The sequence below is a fragment of the Taeniopygia guttata genome, chromosome 8 (genome assembly GCF_048771995.1).
Source record: "Taeniopygia guttata chromosome 8, bTaeGut7.mat, whole genome shotgun sequence".
NCBI classification, from domain to species: Eukaryota; Metazoa; Chordata; class Aves; order Passeriformes; family Estrildidae; genus Taeniopygia; species Taeniopygia guttata.
The window spans coordinates 8,714,872-8,736,226 of NC_133033.1; the positions used below are offsets into that span (position 1 = coordinate 8,714,872).

Here is a 21,355-nt window from a genome sequence, read left to right on the forward strand (position 1 = left end):
AGGAATTTCTCCAGGCATACTTGTGCTCTGCATTCCAGCTGCTCCTTGTGGATGGCTCTAGAAGGGGTTTTCTGTTCCTCCCGCTCTCCTCTCTCCTGCTTCCAGCCAGCACTAGATCTCAGGATCCTGCAGCACTCACTCCCAGACCCAGCAGCCAAAGGGAATTTCTCCCCATTATCCAGCAGATGCTGAAGCAGAGAACGTGGATGCTCAGACAACACTCTCCTGGCACTGAAGTGGATGAGGTACAGAAGACATCCAGAAGGATGTTGAAAAAGTGTGAGGGAAATAAGATACATGTTTGGCCCTGTCTTAGTGATCTGTTCAGTAACTTACAGATCAGGTAAATGCCTCAGCTGGGCAGACAGCAAAGCACCTTCCTGGGTAAAATGTTGGGCCCTTCTCCAGCCAGGCTGTTCATGCCATCAGTTGCCATTGCTGCATAAATGTAGGGGAGGGTGGGGAGGGTGATGCTGAGAGCAGCCTGGTGAGGTCAGGTGCTGAAACATTATCAGGGAAAGGCCTTTAGCTGGGCAGAACTTCAAGTTTTCAGGAAAGTTCTTCCTCCAGGCCTCCTCCAAGCTGGAAAAATAATGTCAGCCCCTTCCACACCCACCAGCACAGCTTCACCAGGAGCTGCTGGCTCGGGCTGTGCAGCCCTTGCAGCCCTGCCCCGTGTGTTTGCACAGTGCTTGTCCAGCTGCCGAGCACTAACCAAAGTCCAGGCTTTGGTCTGTCCCAGAGAATTATGTACAAATGCTGCTTGGGCCAAAGGGCTTTGTTTTTACTAGTTTCCTTCATCCTCAGCACAATATCCTGGTTGTGGTGTTTGATCCTTTTTTCTCCTCCCTCTTGATTTTAATAATTTAAATCTGCCCTCCTTAATCCACATTTCATTCTGTGGCCAGATAAATAACCAAGAAAGATTGAGAGACTGAGGCATCAGAAAATCCAGGTTTTTTATTTGATTTTACTTTATTTTGCAGGACTTTTTCTTTAGTTTGCAGTTCACATTGTTGCATAATCACAATGCCAGGAGCAAATAAAACACCCCAGAAGGACTTACACCAACAGAACGTGAGTGGTTAGAAGGAGTTATTTGTCCCCTTACAGTATTCAAAGTACACTGAGCTCTCTACGTAGCAGGCAGTGGCAGAGAAAATTAGGGACACAAACATTCCCAGGATCCCAGATATTCACCTGGGATATTCAGTTTCAAGGAAGGTGGTAATTGAAGAAGCTTAAAGCAAATGTTCAAAAAGCAGGTGAAATGAAACACCTGAATATAACAACGTTCACTCTTGAAACACACAAAAAAGCAAGAATTAGGGTTGGTAGATCTTTCACTCTGAAACAGCTGTTTACTGCACAAATCCTCACCCCTCCAAGCAAGGTCTCAATCTGCTCGCTCTTTGTCTTGTTTTCTTTCCTGTTACAGTTATCCAGCTTCCTACACTCCCTGCTTGTCCATGAGAGACCAGTGAAGGCTTCCTGCTGTGAGATTTGTGCCCAGTCATGGAGCAGCTGGGAACATCCCAGTCCCTCACCATCAGGGCACTAAAGTCACAGCTGTCACTCAGTGGGGACAGACCTGTCCAAGACAACAGAAATTACAGAAGAAATAGGAATGCTCCTATTCCTAGTTCACTTCTGGTGAACTCCTAACAACTCTCTGCAGCACCTTTTCTGATCGTGTCTCTGCCTTGCAGGACCAGTTGTAAGTAGGCTTCATACAGCTTGGCTATGGAAATCTGAAGGAAAATAGTGCAATACCCATAAAAGTGGGGAAATTGTAGGGATGGTCAGGGGAGAAAGCAGCCCCTGCTGTCAGAAGTCTGGGGGCTGCCGTGGGAGTTCTCTCTCCCATCCTATCACAGTTTATTCAGGAAAAGCCAATAGGGTCCTGGCTGAGCAACACAAAAAAGGGTTATTAGGGACAGACCCTCACCTCTCAGCTGATGTCCTTGGTGTTTGGAAAGCTGCAGCTTAGGTAGGGGAAAGTTTCCTAGCAGTTGTTATGTTGTGTGAGTGCTAGTGGAGTTGGACTGGAACTGAGGAAAGTGTTATGCTTCCAGTGGACCTTCCAGGCTGAAATGAGTCAGAAACTGGAGTGTTCCCAGAAAACATTTATTCAGCCCTGTGAGCCAACATGAACAAAACCCCCAGAGGGGTCCAGCCCATTTCACTATGATTTCGGTATTTTGTAAAATGTCTTTAAAATTCTTTCAGAGCAGTATAGTTAACGTGCCTCATTTTGCAAATACTTTTAAACATAGCATCAGAGTGTTTGGTTACAAATACATGAACACAAGGCACAGCTGTCAGGATTTTTTTTTTTATCATTTCAATCAAAAGGGGATGAAAGCTGACAAAAATGCTTCTTACCAATTTAGGGAAAAAACAGTTCAGTTATAAGAATTTCGGAAAAGAGCCAGCCTGTTTGAGAGCTGAACCTGCTGAGAGTGAATCAGTGCAGTTTTGCTCTTGATAGCAAAGATGGTGCAGGTCTTGCTGGGGACAGGAGGGGACTCTCTGACTTGGTTTAAATGCCTTTTTCAGGGCTGGTCAAAGTGAAGGGCATGTTGTGGATGCCATAATGAAACCCCAGCCCAGCTGTCACAGGCTGACTCTCCTTGTGAAAAGGGTCATGGCTTTCATCTGAACTCCACTAGTGGGTTTGGTCTTGGTCTTGGATCAATTCAGGTGACAAAATCAACATGGAGAAGTGAATATTGACCTGCAAGGCAGGCTGGTCTGTCTTCTCTGCTGTGGACTTGAGACTTTGACTTGGGACATCCCTCTACTTTCCTCCTTTAGGTTCCCTTGGATTTGTGGCCTTGTGGTGGCAGGAGGAGCCACGCCTCTGACTCGTGAAGGATGTGGAGATGCTGGGACACTGACAGGAGAAGGGTTTTCCCCAGCAGCATCCAGCCATCTGGAAATGCAGCTGTGCCTGCTGAAAAATGTGCCCTTTGAAATGCCAAGTCAGTCCAGACACAGCTGTGTCTGTGTGTTGAAATATTTACCCAGTGTCTAAGGGCAGGGTCAGGGCACAGATCCCAGAGCACAGGCGGATGTGGGAGGATGATGCCCTGACACTTGCCAGCACAGGGAGAAAACCCTCCCACACTGCTCAGCCCATCACAGAGGTTGTGGTGCTGTCACACAGGCAAAGAATGCACAGATCCCCGGAGGCTGGATGAGGACTGGGAGAGGGCTGGCTCTGCTCACATGCATCACTCTGCACCTTCTGGAAGCTCCTGCTGCAGCCAGCACCACGGAGCAGGAGCGGGATGAGCTGCAGACATGTCCCCAGGCTGCAGCTCTTTTCACACCAGCAGTGCCAGAGCTGAGGGGGCATCTCCCAAGGAAGGGTGCCACTGGAATGGACACAGGAAAAGGCCAGCTCACTTTGTTACCACATTGCTGCCAGCTCCAGAACATTCCCCCTTGAGGACACCAAAGCCAGATTTGTTCAGAGTGCATAAATTTTTCTAGTTAAGAACTGAGCTAAGAACATTCCCAGCTGACACAAATTGTGACAGAAAATAGCAGTAAACTCTTACAACTGATAAAAACAGACATAACAATGGAAAACTGAGAACGAGAGGCCCACTTAGCCCTGAAGGGAGAGGGTTCTTCAGCCCTTCTTCCATATCCAGTTCCACACTCTGCTGGAAGCTTGCAAAGCTTTGTAATGCACAATCCATAGCTGCCCAAACACTTTTCCCAAGGAGGAGACCCATAGGGAGGATCCACCATCCAAAAGCAACAGAGGAGATTGCAGACAGACCATGGCTGATGTTGGCTGGGCTGTTGCCTTCAACTCAGTGTTGTTCTTGGTGCTTGTAGTAAGAGGCATCTGTGCTGGAAAAATGTCACACACCAGCCTTTCCAATATCTGGTGGAAATAGTTGCTTCTGGCCTGCAAGCCTGTGGGATTTTCCACTCCTAAGGCAATAACAACATGCTTTGTCACAGGGTGGAACAGCCTCTCCTGCTGGTGCATGAGGACACCACAGCAGTGCCAAAACATCCTCTGATCACAGTGGCAGCAGCAGAAGGGACTTGGTGAGCCCAGGGTACCCCACAGCTAAGCATTCCCTCAGCATTCCACTCTCCAGCCCTGTGCAGGGAAGCCTTGCTATTTCAAGCTGGGTTTCCTCTTCTCCCATTGTCCTCTCAGGCTACACAGGAAATAAGAGAGCAGCAATTTCCCGGCTTCATTTGTTCAGTTGATCCTACAGTCCTTCCCAGCAGAGAGCTTCCCACAGTCCAGAAAGCCCTTTTAAACCCAACACCCCAATGAACACAAGGTTCATTGGCCACACTTTACCCTCTCCATTTTGTGGTTAATCATTTTCACTGCACACTCCACCTACAGTAGCTTTGCCGGGGCCAGCTTTAGCCTGAACTATCTGAACTGTTTGCTGAGCCAGGATAGGGATGCTGGGGGGAGGGATGGGCCTGGGGAGTCAGGGAAGGTCTCCCACACCTGCCTTGCTTTTCTTTCTCACTGCATCCTCGGGGAGCAGAAGTGCACGTGATGATCCAGCAGCAGCTGAGACAGCTCCTGCCGGAGGGGAAGGTGCACACTCCTGCTGCCCTCGCCCTGCTCGGCAGCTCCGTGGCAGCCCTGCTGGTCTGGAAATGGCTGGGAAAAAAGATGATCCAGAAGAAAATGGAAGAGGCTCGGAAGACCCGGGATGAGGGTATGAAGAAAATGGCAAAGGCTGTCCAGCAGTTCAGGGAGCAGGTAAGTCATCCTCCTCGGGGGGCTGAGTCCCGCTGGGGTGTCAGCTGATGTTATCCTTCAGCTCCTCCTTCCAGCTCATGGCCCCATAGCTTTTGTAAGGAGGGGATGTGCCAGCAGCCCTCAACAAGAGGAAAGGCTGCCTTGGGAGAAAGGGAGATCACTGCCCTGCTCAAGCTGGATGAGTGTGGTGGGAGTCTACAGCTTGGGGAATGTGAAATACTCACTGAGAAGAGGTTTCTGAACAACACAGGTGATGATGCGCTGGATCTTCACCGATCTAAATCCCATTTAATGATCTGGAAATGTCTCTTGCCAATTATGGGTAGAAGCAAGAAAGCTTTTTCCTCTGCTTAACTCTAAGTTTGCACATCTGTTCACACCCCTCCACCCTTGGCTCTAAAACTTGGCTTCTGGACAGCTCCAGGGGTGTCTCCAAAATCAGCATTCTCAGTCAGTGGCACCTCCCATCAGGCTGCCCAGAAGGTGTTTGGTCTAACTTTACACTAATGAAACACCGGGTTTGCAGTGTCCCCTGGGAGCAACCAGGACGTGACATGGGGGTGAATGAGCCAGGCCTCACCCAGCATAGCCCTGAGTTCCTAGTGCAACATCATTTCTAACCACCTTTCCCTTCTGCTCTATTCACTTCTGAGTACACACTGGGTAAGCCAGCTCCTGTTTATGCAGGTAACACACCTGGAGATAAAGTGATACATATATCTGCAACCTTTTTTCTTAAATATAGTTCTATATAAATATAAATATATTATATAAAACCTCTAAAAACCTGGTGGCACTGAAAACTGCCAGTCTTCTTTACCTGAGTAAAGACATCTGTGAGTTCCTGCTGACTTTCTTTTTTTGGTCAAACAGTTTGATGGGCTTGAGCTGTTAAATGTTTGCTCTCAGGCCTGGCTGTCCTGCACTGCCTGTACCTGTTCTGAGGGATGAAAGGACAGCCTGAGACCTGTGTGCAAGGACTTTGGCACCTTCTGTCCCAGGCAGTATTTGCTCAGCAGAGGTTATGTCTCGCTCAGTGGCGAGGTCCCACTGTGCCAGGAGAAAGGCACTGCCCTGTCCTCTGCTGCAGTGGATGGACAAAGCCCTTTGACACGTGGGTTCCTGTGTTTGTGTCCTGTTTGTGACACCCAAACTCAGGATAAAACACTTGGCAGCTCAGGGTCTGAACCCCCACATGCAGGATCTGCCTTTCCAGCAAACTCTGCTGATAATGTTGACAAAACTTAACAGCTTTATCCCTTGAGCCAAAGGGTAACTGTGGGGGCTTTGGGCCTTTTAGGGGAACTTCTAGGGTAATGTCCTGCAAGAATTTGCCACAGGCTTAGAGTATGCCTCACTGTTTGGGGTGGGCAAAAGGGGTTTCTCCCATGGTACTCTGCAGCCCTGTGTTAATCTGCCCTTTGCCCTGCCCTTGTACTGCCCACTGACCATTGGCCCCCGATCCCACACTTAACCTGGGACATTACAGTTTTCTCATCTTCTTTCTCCGGGCTCCTTCAGCATGGCTCTGCGTTAAACCTTGCTGGAACTCTTACAGAGACCCTTTCTGTCCTTCTCTGCTGATCTAGCTGTGGTGTGAGTGTGGATTGAGTGACTGTCTGTGCCTGCCCGAGCAGCTTTCTCAGAAGATATCTTTGGGAGGTAGCAGCAAACACCGTCCATTTTCCATGTTGCTACATAACTGGAGTTGCTGCCCTGGATCCCCTCACCTTCCCTTTGCAGGTCCCCAGTGTCCAGACAGATGCCATTCTGTCCCTGCCCCTGCTGGAACTCACTAGAAGACTCCAGGAAGGGTCTCTGTCCCCCAGAACTGTCCTCTACACCTACTTAGAGAAGGTGAGTGTCCATCCACAGTGAGAAGGACAAAGCAAACCTTTTACATTCTCCATGCCATGGTGTGTGTGCTGGTAGCTGAAAAGACTCATTGGAGCTGGATTATGACCAGCCTTTAATATAGCAGATATTAAGAGAAAAACATGCTCTGTCTCCTGGATCAGATCCTTTGAGATGGCTTGAGCTGGGATGCTGTGGGGAGGGGGTTATTCAGGCTGTATTTTGTAGACCAGGGTAGCTGCTGAACGCAGTGTAATGATGCTGTTCTAATCCATCATCTCTTCCTCCACATGCCCAACAAAGGCCCTGGAAGTGACCCAGCAGACAAACTGCTTGAGACACTTTATCCCAGAGTGTGAGGAGCAGCTCCAGGCAGTAGAAGGGCACAAGGAGAAAGGGCTGCTCTACGGCATCCCTGTCAGCATCAAGGACCACATCGGCCACAAGGTTCTTCCCTTTGTGTTTGTGGATGTCCCAGCGTGGGCCGGGCTGGGTGGTGAAGTGCTGGGAGATGGAGAAGGGGGAAGGGGCCCCATCCTGGCACCACAGGAAACCTGGCTGTCCCTGAGGCAGCTGCAACCCAGTGGGCACTCACTCACTCACTCACTCACTCACTCACTCACTCACTCACTCACTCCCCCCACACCCATTGGGATGTGGGAGAGAGAATAGAAAGGGTAAAAGTGAGGAAACTTGTGGGTTGAGATAAAGACAGTTTATTAGGTAAACTCTGCACACAAGGAAGGCAAAATAAATAACTCGCTCACCACATGCCATGGGCAGGCAGGTGCTCAGCCACCCCCAGGAGAGCAGGGCTCCATCCTGTGTGATGGTAACTGGGAAAGGTAAATGACATCACCCCAAACGTCTCCCCTTCCTTCCTCTTCCCCCAGCTTTATGTGCTGAGCATGACTCCATATGGCATGGAATGTCCCTCTGGTCACCTGGGGTCAGCTTTCCTGTCCCCTCCCAGCTGTGCACCCCCAGCCTGCTCACTGGTGAGGCAGTGTGAGCTCTGTGCAAGCCCTGCTCAGTGATAACAATGACATCCCTGTGTTATCAACACTGTTTACAGCACAAAATCCAAAACACAGCCCTGTAGTAGTAGATACAGTGAAGAAAATAAACTATCCCAGCCAAAAGCATCACAAACCTCCATGAGCAGAGAAAAACCAGGGATGAATAGTTATAGACACAAATGACCTCTCCTCTGATACATGACACAGTACAAGCTGCACTAAAGTTGAGGGCTTTAAGCCCAAAGCAAGCCCCAAATACCAAGGCTAACTGAAAAAGTCTCATATATTTTGTTTACCTGGGGTTATTCCTTCCCTGAACATCCACTGGTGGATTCACTTGGACAGCAGGATGCTGGGTTTGATCCCAAGCTAGTGCACCTATGGAATATGGAGCTGCATTTGGGTCAGGGGAGAAAAGGAGCAAGAAGAAGAGCAAGGAGAGCTTCAGGAGAAGCTTTAACCCAGTGAGTGCCTGGCAGCCCTCTGCCAAGGATGGAAGGAGAGGGAATCCTTCAAGCAAGGGCTCTCAGGGGAGTGGGTTGGTACCAAACACACAACCCCTGAAGGAATGCCAGAGGATCCTTCCAAAAGAGCAAGGGGACTGCACTGACTGTGTCCCTGATCACTTCTCTTCTCTGCAGGGGCACTTGGCAACCTGTGGGCTCGTGCAGTGCCTGGGCACTCTGATGGATGAGGACAGTGTCCTGGTCAAGGTCCTGAAGAGACAAGGGGCCATCCCATTTGCAATGACCAATGTGCCACAATCCCTCTTCAGGTGACATACATCATTAAAAATCTGGTTGTGCTTCTGAAGAAAAATCCCAGCCTGGAGGTCCCTGGACAGGCTCCTCCCTGGCTCCTGGGGCATGTCCTGGAGAGTCCCTTTTCTATTATCTGGCAACAATCTCAACTGAAAAAGCTGTCAGATAAGATGAAGAGGGGTAAAAGTCTACAGTGAGTTAAGACAAATCGAGTGCACTTGTGCATGGGAGGGAGAGCAGAGGCTCCTGGCAATGAGCTGTGTCCTGAGGGATTTAGGGATGAAAGGGTGGGGTTGGCTATGCCACCCAGGCTCTCTGCAAAGGAAAACAAACAACCCCAAGGCATTTGGCTGCTCCTCACAGCCTCTTTCCTGGCTTTCTTCTCCCCAGCTACGACTGCAGCAACCCCATCTTTGGCCGGACCTTGAACCCCCTCAACCCCCAGAAGAGCCCCGGGGGCTCCTCGGGAGGGGAGGCAGCTCTGATGGCGGGGGGAGGCTCCATCCTGGGCATGGGCTCGGACATGGGCGGCAGCATCCGCCTGCCCTGCAGCTTCTGCGGCCTCTGCGGCCTCAAACCCACGGCCGAGAGGCTCAGGTGGGTGCTGGGGCTGCCCTCCCAGCCCTGCTCCTGGGCAAGGGGGAAAGTATTGGGTGGGTACTTGGAGGGAGGAGAGAGGGTGGCTCTTTAAGGGTGGCTTGCTTTGCTCAAAAACTCCCCCAGGAGGTTTCATGGTTAATTTTTGTGGGGAATCGGCATGTTTTCATCGTAAATCTAGCCTGGAGTTAAAAGTAAAAAGGAGTTAAAAGTGGTTAAATAATGCTAAAATGGAACCGTTTTGGTTAAACCAAAACTAAGATCTGTTGGGGTTTATGTTTGTTTGTTTTATTTTGGCCAAAAAATATGGTTTGAACTACTTAATTCAAATTTTTGAAATAATTTCCTTCTGTTTTTGGTCCTGAGCTGGACACCCCACATGCTTTTCAAACATATTGTGAATATCCCTCCATTACTGAAATGACAATATACTTCTTCTTTTCCCATAGCCTGTCTGGAGTGACTGGCCCTGTCAATGGCATCCTGGCAGGTACATGAATTTTAAATTCCTTTTCCCTATATCCTGTGAAGAGCCTGATGTTCTCCTGTAGGCCAGAAGAAAACCTGAGACAACAAAGGCCTGTCTGGAGTCCATCTGAAACTTCCCTCATTGCCTGCTCACCCCGACATGGCTGCGCAGAGGGGTGGGCTGGTGTTTTGGCACACCCATCTGCTCACTGTGATTGTTTGCTCTTGTCCCATCCAGTCCCTTGTGCCCTGGGGCCCATGGCAAGGGACGTGGACAGCCTGGCCCTGTGCATGAAGGCTCTGCTCTGCCAGGAGATGTTCCAGCTGGACCCCACCGTGCCCCCCATCCCCTTCAACGAGGAGGTGAGGCCTCACTCAGCAAGCCCTGGTTCCTTCCAGAGTGCCACACGCCCTCCTGAAGGGTCCAGCTATCTTTACAGGACAGGTTTTCAGTAAAATAGCTCTCTTTGCAGGCACAATTCATAATTCTCATGTTAAAAAAATAGGCGAATCAGTAGTTATTCTGTCTGTCTTCTCAGCTGGAATGCAGCTTATTGACTTGAGAGGATCCAGAAAAAAGAGCAGGGAAGAAGGCGACACTGGGAGCAAATACATGGAGATCTTTAGGGGAAGATGAGGCAAGATCAGAAACTGCTGCAGCAAATCTCTTAACTGAAGGTGTTCCCTTTGTCTCTGCAGCAGACCAGCTTCAGGAGGCTTTTCCACCTCCACACTTTTTAGAAGTGGTTGAATCCACTTGTCTGGAATGGCTGTCCTCCTCCTAAAGGAAGGCCTGGAGAAAAAGGCAGGGATAGACATTTGAAAAGGGTAACTATAAACAGCAAACCAGAATATTAGTCACTGCTTCACATTTGGAGCTCTTGCCCCCTTCTGCAGTGGGTGTCAGCATGAGAGCAGACCTACCCCGAGTGGGTGTCACAAAAAAATCACTGTCAAAGGCATTGGAGAAAGCAGGTTTTAATACAAATTTGCAGAAGGATGACAAAGTTCAATGACAGGGTTCACTTTGTTACATATTCCGAAGATGGAGCATACAAAGGAAAATCAGCTTAGAGTCACTTTGGAATGATTTGCCTGGAGACTGGGAATGCAAAGGACAGGGGTGCAAAGGGCAGGGAGGACCCTGCCTTGAGTCACAAGGTTCAGAAAGGGCCCCCTCACTTTCTTGATGTAGTGTGGATGTGGCTGGATCCAGTCTCAGTCCCAGACCTGGTCAATGGTGCACGTCTAAAGGATTTTCACAGCAATCCCATTAGGAATTGGAATGCTGACCTGGTGTCCCTTTGCTCCAGGTGTACTCCAGCTCCACTCCCCTGCGGGTCGGGTACTACGACACCGACGGCTACTTCCCGCTGCCCCCCTGCATGAGGAGGGCAGTGAAGGAAACCAGGCGTGCTCTGCAGGCTGCTGGCCACCAGGTGAGCACCACCACCCCCTGCTCTTCTCTCCAGCGTGTCCCCAGCCTCGCTCCTCGCTGAGAAAATCACCCTTCAGAAACCAGACACAGCTCCCAAGCACATCTGCGGGAAAAATGACCTGGCTGAGGTATGGGATTATGTTACTCCAGCCACATAACACCAGGCAGAGAGACCCCTCTGCCTAAGGCAGCAGTGCATCTCATGGGCAATCAGCAGCAATAATCTCATGGGGAGGTCCTTGGATAGAAAACAGTCGAACCAGGGCTTCTCTTGGCACATGGAGCCCAGGGAGGTGCTTCTCTGCCTTTGAGGATTATCCACACTTGGGTCTTGGAAACTATTCACATGCCCAGGCTGCCACATAATCTCGTGTTTTGGTGCAGCTGGTGCACTTCTCTCCTCCTCGGGTCCCCTATGTCATGACTGAACTGTTCATGAAGACGTTTTTTGCTGATGGAGGCCGTACCTGGTTGGACGTGTTGTAAGTAGAAGCCCTCTGGCAGCAATGCTGCCAACACCTCCATCCCCATGCCCTGAGCATGGCACAGACACAGCTCAGGTCTCTGAGAACGGGCAAACAGCTTCTCTGGTGTGATCCCATCCTCTTGTCATCTCTCAGCACAGGAGATATTGCAGATCCAGGCTTGAAACCACTGATTAATTTATGCAAGATCCCAAGGCTGGTGAATAAGCTGCTGGCTCTGCTTCTGAAACCTCTCGTGAGTCCTTATCCCTCAGGACAGGAACAGGGGCTTCCTGGGGTGGCACAAGTTACTGCAGGCCCATGCCATGTCCCTAAGGAACCTCATGCCTTTGCAGTTCCCCCGCCTGGCTGAGTACCTGAGCGCCATGGCTGGAATGAGGTAAGATGGAATTGTCCCCAGGGATGTCCATGGAAATGGGTGACACCTTCTCCTCTAGGTGTCTGTGGCTGGGGAGGACTGGATTCACAGCAGGCTGTGATCTGCCCTCTGCAGGGGCTGTCCTTCATTCCTGGACATGGCTCCACTGCCCCTAAAGACATCCTGATAGGAATGGGGCACTTGAATGGATAAGGTCATTACAGGAAGCCTGTGGGAGAGATGAGTATTAAATCCAGGCCCATCAGGGAAACCTTCTCTCCAGCACTTCCAGACATTTGCTGCTTAATTGCTTGGCCATATGCCAAAGGAAACTTTAGGAAGATTGTGAAAGCTGTATTGTTTTAAGCAATTGCTAAAATCACCAGGGCTTATCAACCCAGAAGACTATTTAAGCAATTCCTCCTCCTCTTAAAGCTTAAAGATGTTGCTATGATTTCCACTTGCAGGTCAGTGAAGGAGATGTGGAATCATCACCATCAAATACAGGTTTGTTTTTGAGGACTTTCCTCTTTGGCATCCGACAAGTTGAGGTTTTGTGGCAAGCACCAGGTCAGAGTCATCAGTCTGGAAAGGGATTGTGCAGGGGAGGGGTTGCTGGGAGAAGACAGGATGGAGAGAAAGGCACAAAGAAGGATAGGAATGGGGTGGATGGGCTTTTGAGTCTGCCCAGACAGAACTTCATGGGCTGCCTGCAGTGCTCATGGCCAGGCACAGTAAAGGCTGCCCTGGGAGTGGGGATGGCCAAAGTGAGACCTTTCAAATTGCTGGCCACATGCAATGGAGGCAAACACACGCTCCTCTGCCTCATCCCTTGAGCACCACTGCCTGCTGCTGCCTCCCCAGTTGTGCTTGAGAGGCTGAGAGGCTCCAGGCATGGACATGGCTCCATGACACGCTCCTCTCCTCCCGCAGCTGTACCGCTCCCAGTTCATCAGCCAGTGGAAGGAACTCCAGCTGGACGTTGTGCTGTGCCCTGTCCTGGGACCTGCCTTCACCACGGGATACCCTGGGAAACTCCTCAGTAAGTGAGTCTGGGGCCTTCCCAGGAGGGCAGAGAGCCATAGTGGCCAAGACTGGAGGGAAACACCCACTACCACAGAGCTTCACTGCCTGCCCAAGCATTTCATGGGAATTAGGAAGGAAAAGTAACTACACAGAGCTCTCTGAGCAGATGGAGACAGACACAGCTCTCAGGGGTTTCAGTGAATAGGGAATGTGTAACTTTGAAGACAGGAGGCTGTGACTGCCTGCATCCTCTCCTGCTTCTCCCAGCTGCCATCTCCTCCACAATGCTGTACAACGTCCTGAACTTCCCCACTGGGGTTGTCCCCGTCAGCACCGTGACAGAGGCTGATGAGGAAGAGCTAAAGCTTTACAAAGGCTGCTGTGATGACCCCTGGGACCGGACACTGAAACAGGTATGGGAAGTGGTAGAGCAGAGACTGCTGATGTGTGTTCAGGTAACTGTTTTGATGATATCAGGGGCTCCTAAATATCCTCCACCAGTATGGGCACAGCACAAAAAAAAAATCCTATCTTCTTTATACACCCCTTGCTAATTCCCAAACCCACCTTGAACATAACCCTTGCTGTTCTCCCAAGCCCTCAATAGGTAAATCACTAAGTTTTGGGAGGACTAAAGGATCTCCCAGAGGCTGGGTAGGCTGAAGCCAGCAAGGAGTCATGCAGCAAAGCTTCAGGGAGCAGGTCCTTGCAATAGCCACAGCCCACAGCACTGCACTGCACTTTCCTCCTGCTGCATGTTGCCTTCAACCAGGCCCAGGCTGTCAGTGGAGCATGGATCAGGAATGCTGAAGGAAAAGGGATCTGCCTACAAGACAGCTCATAGCAGAGCTGGCTGGGGTGTGTGTGGGGGAAGGTGTCTCAAACATGTTACCCAAGATTTGGCCACCATTTCTATCCGAGAAGAGCAAGAGCCTTCCCTCTGCCCAGCACAGTAACAAGGCTCAAACACCAACCTCCCCACTCTGTGGGATGAGCCATAGGCCTAAACCAAGCTGCCAAAATCTGCTGGAGGTCCAAGTGCCCGGGTGATCCCTCACTGCTTGTGCCCCCACTGCAGGCTGTGGCAGGAGCCGTGGGGATGCCCGTGGCCGTGCAGTGCGTGGCCTTGCCCTGGCAGGAGGAGCTGTGCCTGCGCTTCATGAAGGAGGTGGAGACCCTCAGCCGTGACAAGAGAGTGGCATAGTCACCATGGTCCCCAAGGAGAAGGGACGGTGCTGCAGGACTGCCACCCGCAGCACAGAGAGCGCACTGAGGAGGGCAGGAGAAAGGAAACGCCACCTCCTGAGCCCTCCTTGCCAATAAACACAGATCCTGTAAGGAGCCCAAATGCCCTGCAGGACTGGCTTAAGATAGGTTCAAACAGTGGTAAACCGAGGAACTGCACTTCCAGCAAGGATGGATGGCCATGGACGTGGGTTCACCCCAATTTATATCAGTGCTGCCTCCTGCAGAGGCAGGGCGGTGCTGGGAGGAAAGGATTACAGAATTTTAATGGTATTTTCTTGCTGGCAGTGAAGTAACTTCATATGGATGGAACTATGGGCTGCCCCATGAGGAATACAGCCGTGTCCATCACTTCCCAACACTGTAATTTGCTCGCAAAAATAAAAATGTAACTATTAAGCAACTCCTATGATAAATCCTAGTAATCCTTCACTGATGGTGATGATTCTAGAAACAAAGCTGTACTTAAAATCATGCAAACACCTGCCCACTGGACATTAAATGGCATCTAGCATGGGAACATTCACACTTACCCACAGCCTTCCTAGCTGTGCGGGATAGCAACAGTGACTGGCCTCTCCACAGCACCAGATCTCCAGCATCCCAAGCACATTTCAAACCCCACAGGAGGGGCACTCTTAGGAGCCCCTGGTTTCAAGACCTCAGGCTGCTCTCTCTGAAGGCAGGAGATAAGCATAGACAGATGCAACTCATTTGTGCAGATGGTGAGATCTGGCACAGAAAGGCTGAGATCCCCAGATGGTGTTTGTTAACCCAAACCTGCTCATGCAGGATCAAAGCAGTCAGACAGGAGGAAGAGAGCAGGGCCGTTTATCCCATCCCACACAGATGGATAAATTGCTCCCTCTGATAAGACCTCTCTCTCTTTCCTAGATTAAACACCTCAGTCTCAAACAGATAAGTGTTCAGGAAACAGCACAGCAGGTCTTTCTCATTTATTCCCTGTCTGCAGTAAATAAGCAGACTTCCTTTGGGACATTTTAGAAAGAAAAATAAATATCAAGCAGTTCTGCTTTCCCTTAAATATTGGGCTATTTCCTGTCAGCAGAGAGACAGATTCTGCTGCCCCTTCTACAGCCGACGTAATTTGCAGAAATACATGGGGCCAAAGTTGGCTGTGAGGTGAGGCAGGACGAGCTCCCCGAGCCGGCAGTCCGAGAAGAAGGAAAACGTGTCCTGGAAGAGCGTCCGGAAGTGGCTCAGGTCCTCCACGTGCACACTGATGTTGAACTGGGCTCCTGCAACGTCCAGCGCCCTCTCCACCACACACTCGTTCTGCAGCGGGGACAGGGAGCACGTGGAATACACCACAGCTCCTCCCGGCCTGGCCGCCAGGATCCCGGCCCTGCAGCGAGGTGAGCACACACATGGTCACCAGAGGGCTCTGAGGGAGGGACACTGAGGGGCATTCCCACCCACCCAAACTGGGAAGCCAACAGGGGACTCATAGGAAGTGACAGACAAACCCCACTGAACTCCACAGGCTCGGCAGTCTGGGTCACTGCAGCATGAGCAGTGTTTTGGGCCAGGGCAAAGAATCAAACAGTACTTATGCTAGTAAAGTATTTAACATGGGAGATGCTACTGGAGAGCAGCTGGAAGGTGTAATCCTGCAGTCACATCCAAAGGAACAGGAAATATGAGACTGCAGTTCAAGTGTTGCCATGGGACTCTCTAATCTGCCTCTTTATTGCCACAGCACACAGCACACAGCGACAAGCTGTGGCCCTTCCCAGCACCACACATCCTCCCATGTGCTGGGATAGGTGGGCACTCAGGAATCTTCCAGGGCTGACTGCTGGGACCCAGGAGATCACCACCCAAAACAACTGTACCCATCCTGTTTCTTAGCCCTTCTCCCTATATCCTACCACTGCTGCTGGGGACAGGAGGACAGGTGATCTGACCAAAAACATCTGCACTTTCCTACACTTAATGTGATTTCACGTGTTCCAACTACTGACAGAAAACTACACATGGTTTCCACAATTCCCAGTTGGGGACAGAGTAAGAAGTTGTTTCAGGGAACACAACACAACGGAGCTCACTCACATCAGCAGCTGCAGTTGCAGCATGGGCAACATCTGACGCTCTTTGGTTCGCCTCTTGTGGAAGATGTTGTTCTCCTCCTCCATGGCAGAGTGTCTGTCTGTCGTGCAGGGCACATCCACCAGCACCTGCAGCAGCAGAGGTTCCACCTCAGCCCCGTGCACAGGTCAAGCTCAGCGAGTCCCTCCTGCAGCCAGCCCCATGCCCACCTCCTCCACCCCTGCCAACAGCTCTCAGTGCCTGAACACAGGTGTGCATCACACTGAACTGTAATCATCTGGCTGCTTTGGCATTTTGGGAATATGCAAAAATGGTGGAAAACATCTTGCACTAACTCATGTCCTCATTTAATGTCCCTGCTCTGTGTTTGTCCCTGGCAATGCTCCTGCACCACACACAGGCATTGCTGCTGCAGCTTCCTGGAGTACCCAACTGGACATGGCTGAGAAGCCAGAATTATCTAATCTTCACATTTAACCTCTTCCATGTGATGGACAAGAACAGGATTTCTAAAGGGTGTTACACAGGCAAGTAAAGGTACAACTCTAGATGCACATATGCACCAGATCCTGCAGGAAGGGATAGCAGGAGGAAATCTTACTCCTTATGTCTTGGTCTTCTCTCCTTCTCTGCAGTTATGATTACAGAAAACTACACAGTTATATGGAAGGATAAGCTGCTGTCTTCCTCAGAAAGAGGAGAGAAGTGAATTTGATGGGTTTATCTTCACTGGTTACCAAACACGTACCTTATGGAAAGTGCCTCCTTTCACCTGGTCCCAGTCCCTTCCGTCGTAGGATGTGACACTGACAGTATCCCTGACTTCTTTGGGGACATAGCTATGGAGAATGTGGTACAGCCTCTTTGTCCGGGAAACAGAGACGTCGTTGGCTGCCAGATGCCCTGGCAGTACAGAACAGGCACACTGGGATGTCACTTTTGCAGAAACACACCTGATTCCCAGCTCTTACACACAGAAATTATTAATGATCAGACATCAAAGGGTGCGGTACACTGCTCCAGCCTTGTTTTACACACGGGAACAAGGAACACCCATCCCCACTCACCACAAAACCCAGTCTGCAGCAGAGCCAGAGTCTTCCCACCCGGAGCCGCACAGAGGTCGAGGACAAAGTCATCTGGCTGCACACTGAGAGCCAGGACAGGCAGGAGAGATGCTGCATCCATGAGGTAATAGTCGAGCAGCCCAAGAGCATCCGGCCTGGAAATCATCAGTTTGCATAACAAAAGCAAATGTTGGAGGGGAAAAGAAAGTAAAAGAGCAGTTGGAAGTAAGGATGGCAACACACGAGCCATGCCCCTGAGGCTGGCAAAGACCAGGGCGGTCTGTCAAAGACCAGGGCGGTCTGTCAGTGATGCCTCACCGTGCAGGACGAAAGCGCGTGATGTCACCCCTGGGGAAGGCGTAACACTTGATTTTGGAGGAGGTGCAAAGTGGTGGGGACATCTCTGCCTGTGTCACCATTTCGGTCCTGCTTTCACCAGAGCCCTCCTGGCACCCTGTGGCCGCTTCCCCCACAGCTGCACCCCGCTGCCATTGCTGTGCCTTTTGGGAGACCTCAGAAACGAAATCGGTGGCGTTGAGCAGCTCCAGCTCTCGGGGAACGTGGTCAGCAGCAGCGAAGTTGTTGAGGAGAGCCCCATACTTCTGCTCGCAGAGCAGGGCAGCACGGACCGAGGGCCACAGGGCCCCCAGGTGCAGCCCATAGCTCATGTCGAAGTGGTGCAGCGCCAGCCGCGTGGACGGGATGCGTGGGGCTGTGGTAGCCTTGTGGGGAAAAAGAACAGAAGTGTTAAAAGGCAAAAAAACACCTCAATACCTCCATACCCAGCCTTCATGTTCTCCTGGGAGAATCCAGCACTGATTCTGCGCTGCCAGAAGTCCATGAGGCCCTTCTGGAGTGTGAGTGTGATAGGACCAGAGGGAATGGCATGAAGCTGTGACACGGGGGTTTATGTTGTGTAACAGGAAAAGGCTTTTCACCCACGGGGCGCTTGGGCACTGAAGGAGGGTCCCCAGGGAAGGGGTCCCAGCACCAAGCCTGAGTTCGAGAGGCATTTGGACAATGCTCTCAGCACAGGGCGGGACTGCTGGGAGTGTCCCGTGCAGGGCCAGGAGCGGCATCCTGAAGCATCCCTTGCTGCTCAGCGCACGCAGCGATTCCAGGGCTCTGGGAAAAGCTGGATGTGTCCGGGAGCCGGGCTGGGCACGGCGGCAGGAGGGAGCAGCGAGAGGCGGAGCGGGGGAATGAGACGGGGATTCGCACCGCGTTAGTGCGGTCAAGAGCGAGGCGCAAGCAGCGCCGAGGGGCGCCGCGCTCCGGTCCCGCCCCGGCCCGGCTCACCCACTTCTCCTTGTGCCGGTCCCGCCCCGGCCCGGCTCACCCACTTCTCCTTGTGCCGGTCCCGCCCCGGCCCGGCTCACCCACTTCTCCTTGTGCCGGTCCCGCCCCGGCCCGGCTCACCCACTTCTCCTTGTGCCGGTCCCGCCCCGGCCCGGCTCACCCATTTCTCTTTATGCCGGTGCCGGTGCCGGCGCGGCCCGGCCCCCGGAGCTGCTCCCGTCCCCGGGGCCCGGCGCAGCAGCGCGGCCGCCGCCCGCCCGCGCCCGCCCAGCGCCGCCATCGCCGCTCGCCTTCCGGGGCGGGACCGGGGAGTGCTCGGGGCGCGGCCGGACAGGGACCGCGCGAAAGTGATTTATTAAAAAAAATATGGATATTGATCTAGTATCGATATCCAACTGTGACGGACAAAAACTCTCTAACAGTTTAAAGTTAGAAAGTGTGTGTTTATTCGACGCCGGGCGGCGTGCGGGATAGCTCACAAATACACACCGCACCTTCCAGGTGATTACAGAGTCTTTTTATCCATACAAGTATTGAATATACAAAATACAAATACATATTCATAATTTTGGTACATCCCATTCCCCGCTTCGTATGCTAATCACTCCAAAAGCTATTAAGCATGCGTAGTTTGTCCCTTGAAATGGGTCGGTGGTCCCTTTCATGGGGAGGGGTCCCAAAATGAGGAAGTAAATGAAGTCTTCCTCGTTCTGACCTTTCTACCTTTTCAATGCAAGTATGACAAATGAACTCTTGGTAGAACTCCCATTCCTTGTCTTCAATTGGTTTCAGAACAGAGGAGGCCCACAATTGTCTTATGTTCCTAAAAGCTATTTATCAGTTTCTATATTCTTCATTATAAACCCAGCTAACTAAACATTGTGCTGACAAGCAATTATTAATTAACTACTAACTCCTAACTTCATCAAGGCCTACTCATTTATTATTCTTATTTTAATTAACTCTAGTAAGGCTTATTTCTAACTAAAATCTTAGCTCCTCAAAATCTCTAAATGCCTTAAAGTTTACGTTTCAAAAGGACCGGGGACTACTACACGGATACGGAGCAGCCAGGTTTATAAGGTGGTGGCTTTCATTCCACTTTGAAGAATAGCTGTGAGATACCCTCGTTTTCCTCCTACCAAACCCTGTCTATCGTGAAAGGAGCAGGCAGAGCACGGACAGGACAGTCCCAGGGTGAGCAGAACGGGCTGGTCATTCACACAGAAAGGCTTTAGCTCCCCCCAGGTGACCCTGACCGGGGCTTGAGTAGGTGAACCACCCCAGGCACCTTCACAGCCATGTGGTTGGTTTCGTGGGCAGAGCTGGCTGCTGCCAGAAGCATGAAACAATGAGGGACAGGTGACAGCTTTCCCCTTGTGGGGACAAGCTTTTCTCTCCTAGAAAAGGGTCATTCCCTTTAGTCTAATTTAGTCAGAATATACTGCGTGAACAACACTGTTCTTCAAGGGCTTAGGAATAATCGTTGTGGCTCCCACAGACAAATTCTTCCCCCTGGGATTGGGCTGCAGCAGCTGTTCATCGTGGCAGCACAAAAATGACATTCCCACAAGTGAGGAAAACTCTCCTGCCCTTAAGTGGGCTCTGACACCCACTGATTTCATCTTAACCCAGTACCAGTCAGAAGCACAAGAACCAGGAAATAAACACAGGACACTTCCACAGGAACTCTCAGTGTTTAATACGGAAAATTACAGAACATCAACACGTTGGGTTTTTTTTTTTGCACAGCTGCACATCTTCCAGGAGCACAGAGGCAGTGACGGGCTGCCAGGAAGCCGTTTCGTTCATGCTCAGTAGGGAGGATGGACTGCAGGAAGCAGAACTGTGACCCAAGAACCGCTGGCACTGACTGTGGAAGCAGATGGACAACCATGCCCCCTTCACTTCAGCTTACTGAAAAGCTTGTGAGCAACCTGGAAAGAAAGAGAGCCCTCAGTAACCCATGGCTTAGGGATGGAAATCAGCAAGGTGTTGGTGCCTACTGGTTTTCTGGGCCAACACTGCACACCTCCACAGCTGCAAAAAGTCATTCAAGGACGCTATTGAGGTGCCTTACAAACCTTCAGCTCATTGAAGAGATTTAACTTTAAAATGGCAAGTACAAGACAGAAACAGCTAAGTGGCATTTGCAGGGTACAAACGCTGGGTTTGAGTTATTTAATTGTTTAGTAACATACTGAATCCCAGCTAGATCTGTTGTAACAAGGAGAAATCAAACATTAAACAAGAAAGCGGGACTGAAGAGGTACCACAGCTCCCACTCAGCCTGGCAGCACTGTCAGCAGCGTGGCTGAAGGCAGCTGTGCTCAGAGCCGCAGCAGGGCCGCTGCACTTACACAGTGGTCCCTGGCGTGCAGGAAGTCGAAGAGCTCCTCTGTGCACTGCTCCTCGCTCTCGGAGCGGGAGGACACCCGCTCGTTACACAGCTCCAGCCGCTCCCGCGCCTTCACGCATTTCTCTATCTGCTCGCACTGCTCCCGCAGCGTGGTCAGGGGGTCCTGCGGACACGGGGCCGCGGTGAGCACAGGGACAGCCCCGCACGCCGCTTCCCCCCGAGCCCCAGCGCTTCAAGAGGGAGCCCCGCATGCACAGCGCAGCCCGGCCTCCCCACGGAGCTCCGGACCGCGGGCCCGAGCCCCCCGAGCCTGTTCGTCGGTGCTGACGGCCCCGCCGCGGCTCCCCGCCTTACCACGAGCTCTTCCTCCTCCTCCTGCGGAAAGACAAGAGAACACAGCGTTACCCTCCGGCCGCCCGCCCGGGGATGCCGTGCGGGCCCCGGGCCCCCCGCGCTCACCTCGGGCTCCCCGCGCTGCCCCATGACGCTCCCGCCGCACAGAAGGACTCGCCAGGGTCACCCGCCGGAACCGCCGCTGCCCGCGCCGGTAGCG

The 21,355-nt window shown here is 51.6% G+C and overlaps 3 protein-coding genes across 6 annotated transcripts; 1 reads left to right on the forward strand and 2 right to left on the reverse strand.

Annotated features, from left to right (window-relative positions):
• Positions 1-4,455: 4,455 nt before the first annotated feature.
• Positions 4,456-14,410, forward strand: LOC100218384 (vitamin D3 hydroxylase-associated protein). The gene is made up of 15 exons (XM_002191879.5): positions 4,456-4,756; positions 6,500-6,613; positions 6,914-7,057; positions 8,271-8,404; positions 8,781-8,987; positions 9,437-9,477; positions 9,694-9,818; positions 10,769-10,894; positions 11,278-11,375; positions 11,514-11,613; positions 11,714-11,757; positions 12,204-12,243; positions 12,670-12,778; positions 13,030-13,175; positions 13,841-14,410. The coding sequence occupies exons 1-15, from the start codon at positions 4,547-4,549 to the stop codon at positions 13,964-13,966; spliced, it is 1,764 nt and encodes a 587-aa protein (XP_002191915.5). The 5' UTR covers positions 4,456-4,546; the 3' UTR covers positions 13,967-14,410.
• Positions 14,411-14,948: 538 nt separating this feature from the next.
• On the reverse strand, positions 14,949-18,738 carry NSUN4 (NOP2/Sun RNA methyltransferase 4). 4 transcript variants are annotated; one of them, XM_072933050.1, is made up of 7 exons: positions 18,622-18,738; positions 18,444-18,455; positions 17,463-17,866; positions 17,145-17,299; positions 16,826-16,980; positions 16,081-16,205; positions 14,949-15,373 (listed from the first exon to the last, which is right to left on the reverse strand). In XM_072933050.1, the coding sequence occupies exons 1-7, from the start codon at positions 18,721-18,723 to the stop codon at positions 15,100-15,102; spliced, it is 1,227 nt and encodes a 408-aa protein (XP_072789151.1). In that variant the 5' UTR covers positions 18,724-18,738; the 3' UTR covers positions 14,949-15,099. The 4 variants fall into 4 exon arrangements, with proteins under 4 accessions (XP_072789151.1, XP_072789150.1, XP_072789152.1 ...); XM_072933049.1 differs by lacking the exon at positions 18,444-18,455 and having other exon boundaries at positions 18,604-18,738; XM_072933051.1 differs by lacking the exons at positions 18,444-18,455; positions 18,622-18,738 and adding an exon at positions 18,564-18,581.
• A 1,383-nt stretch (positions 18,739-20,121) lies between these two features.
• Positions 20,122-21,324, reverse strand: UQCRH (ubiquinol-cytochrome c reductase hinge protein). Its single transcript, NM_001197261.3, is given in 4 exon segments — positions 20,122-20,380; positions 20,804-20,965; positions 21,157-21,177; positions 21,262-21,324. Coding segments are annotated over 4 exon segments (240 nt in total). The 5' UTR covers positions 21,286-21,324; the 3' UTR covers positions 20,122-20,347.
• Between the last annotated feature and the right edge of the window lie 31 nt (positions 21,325-21,355).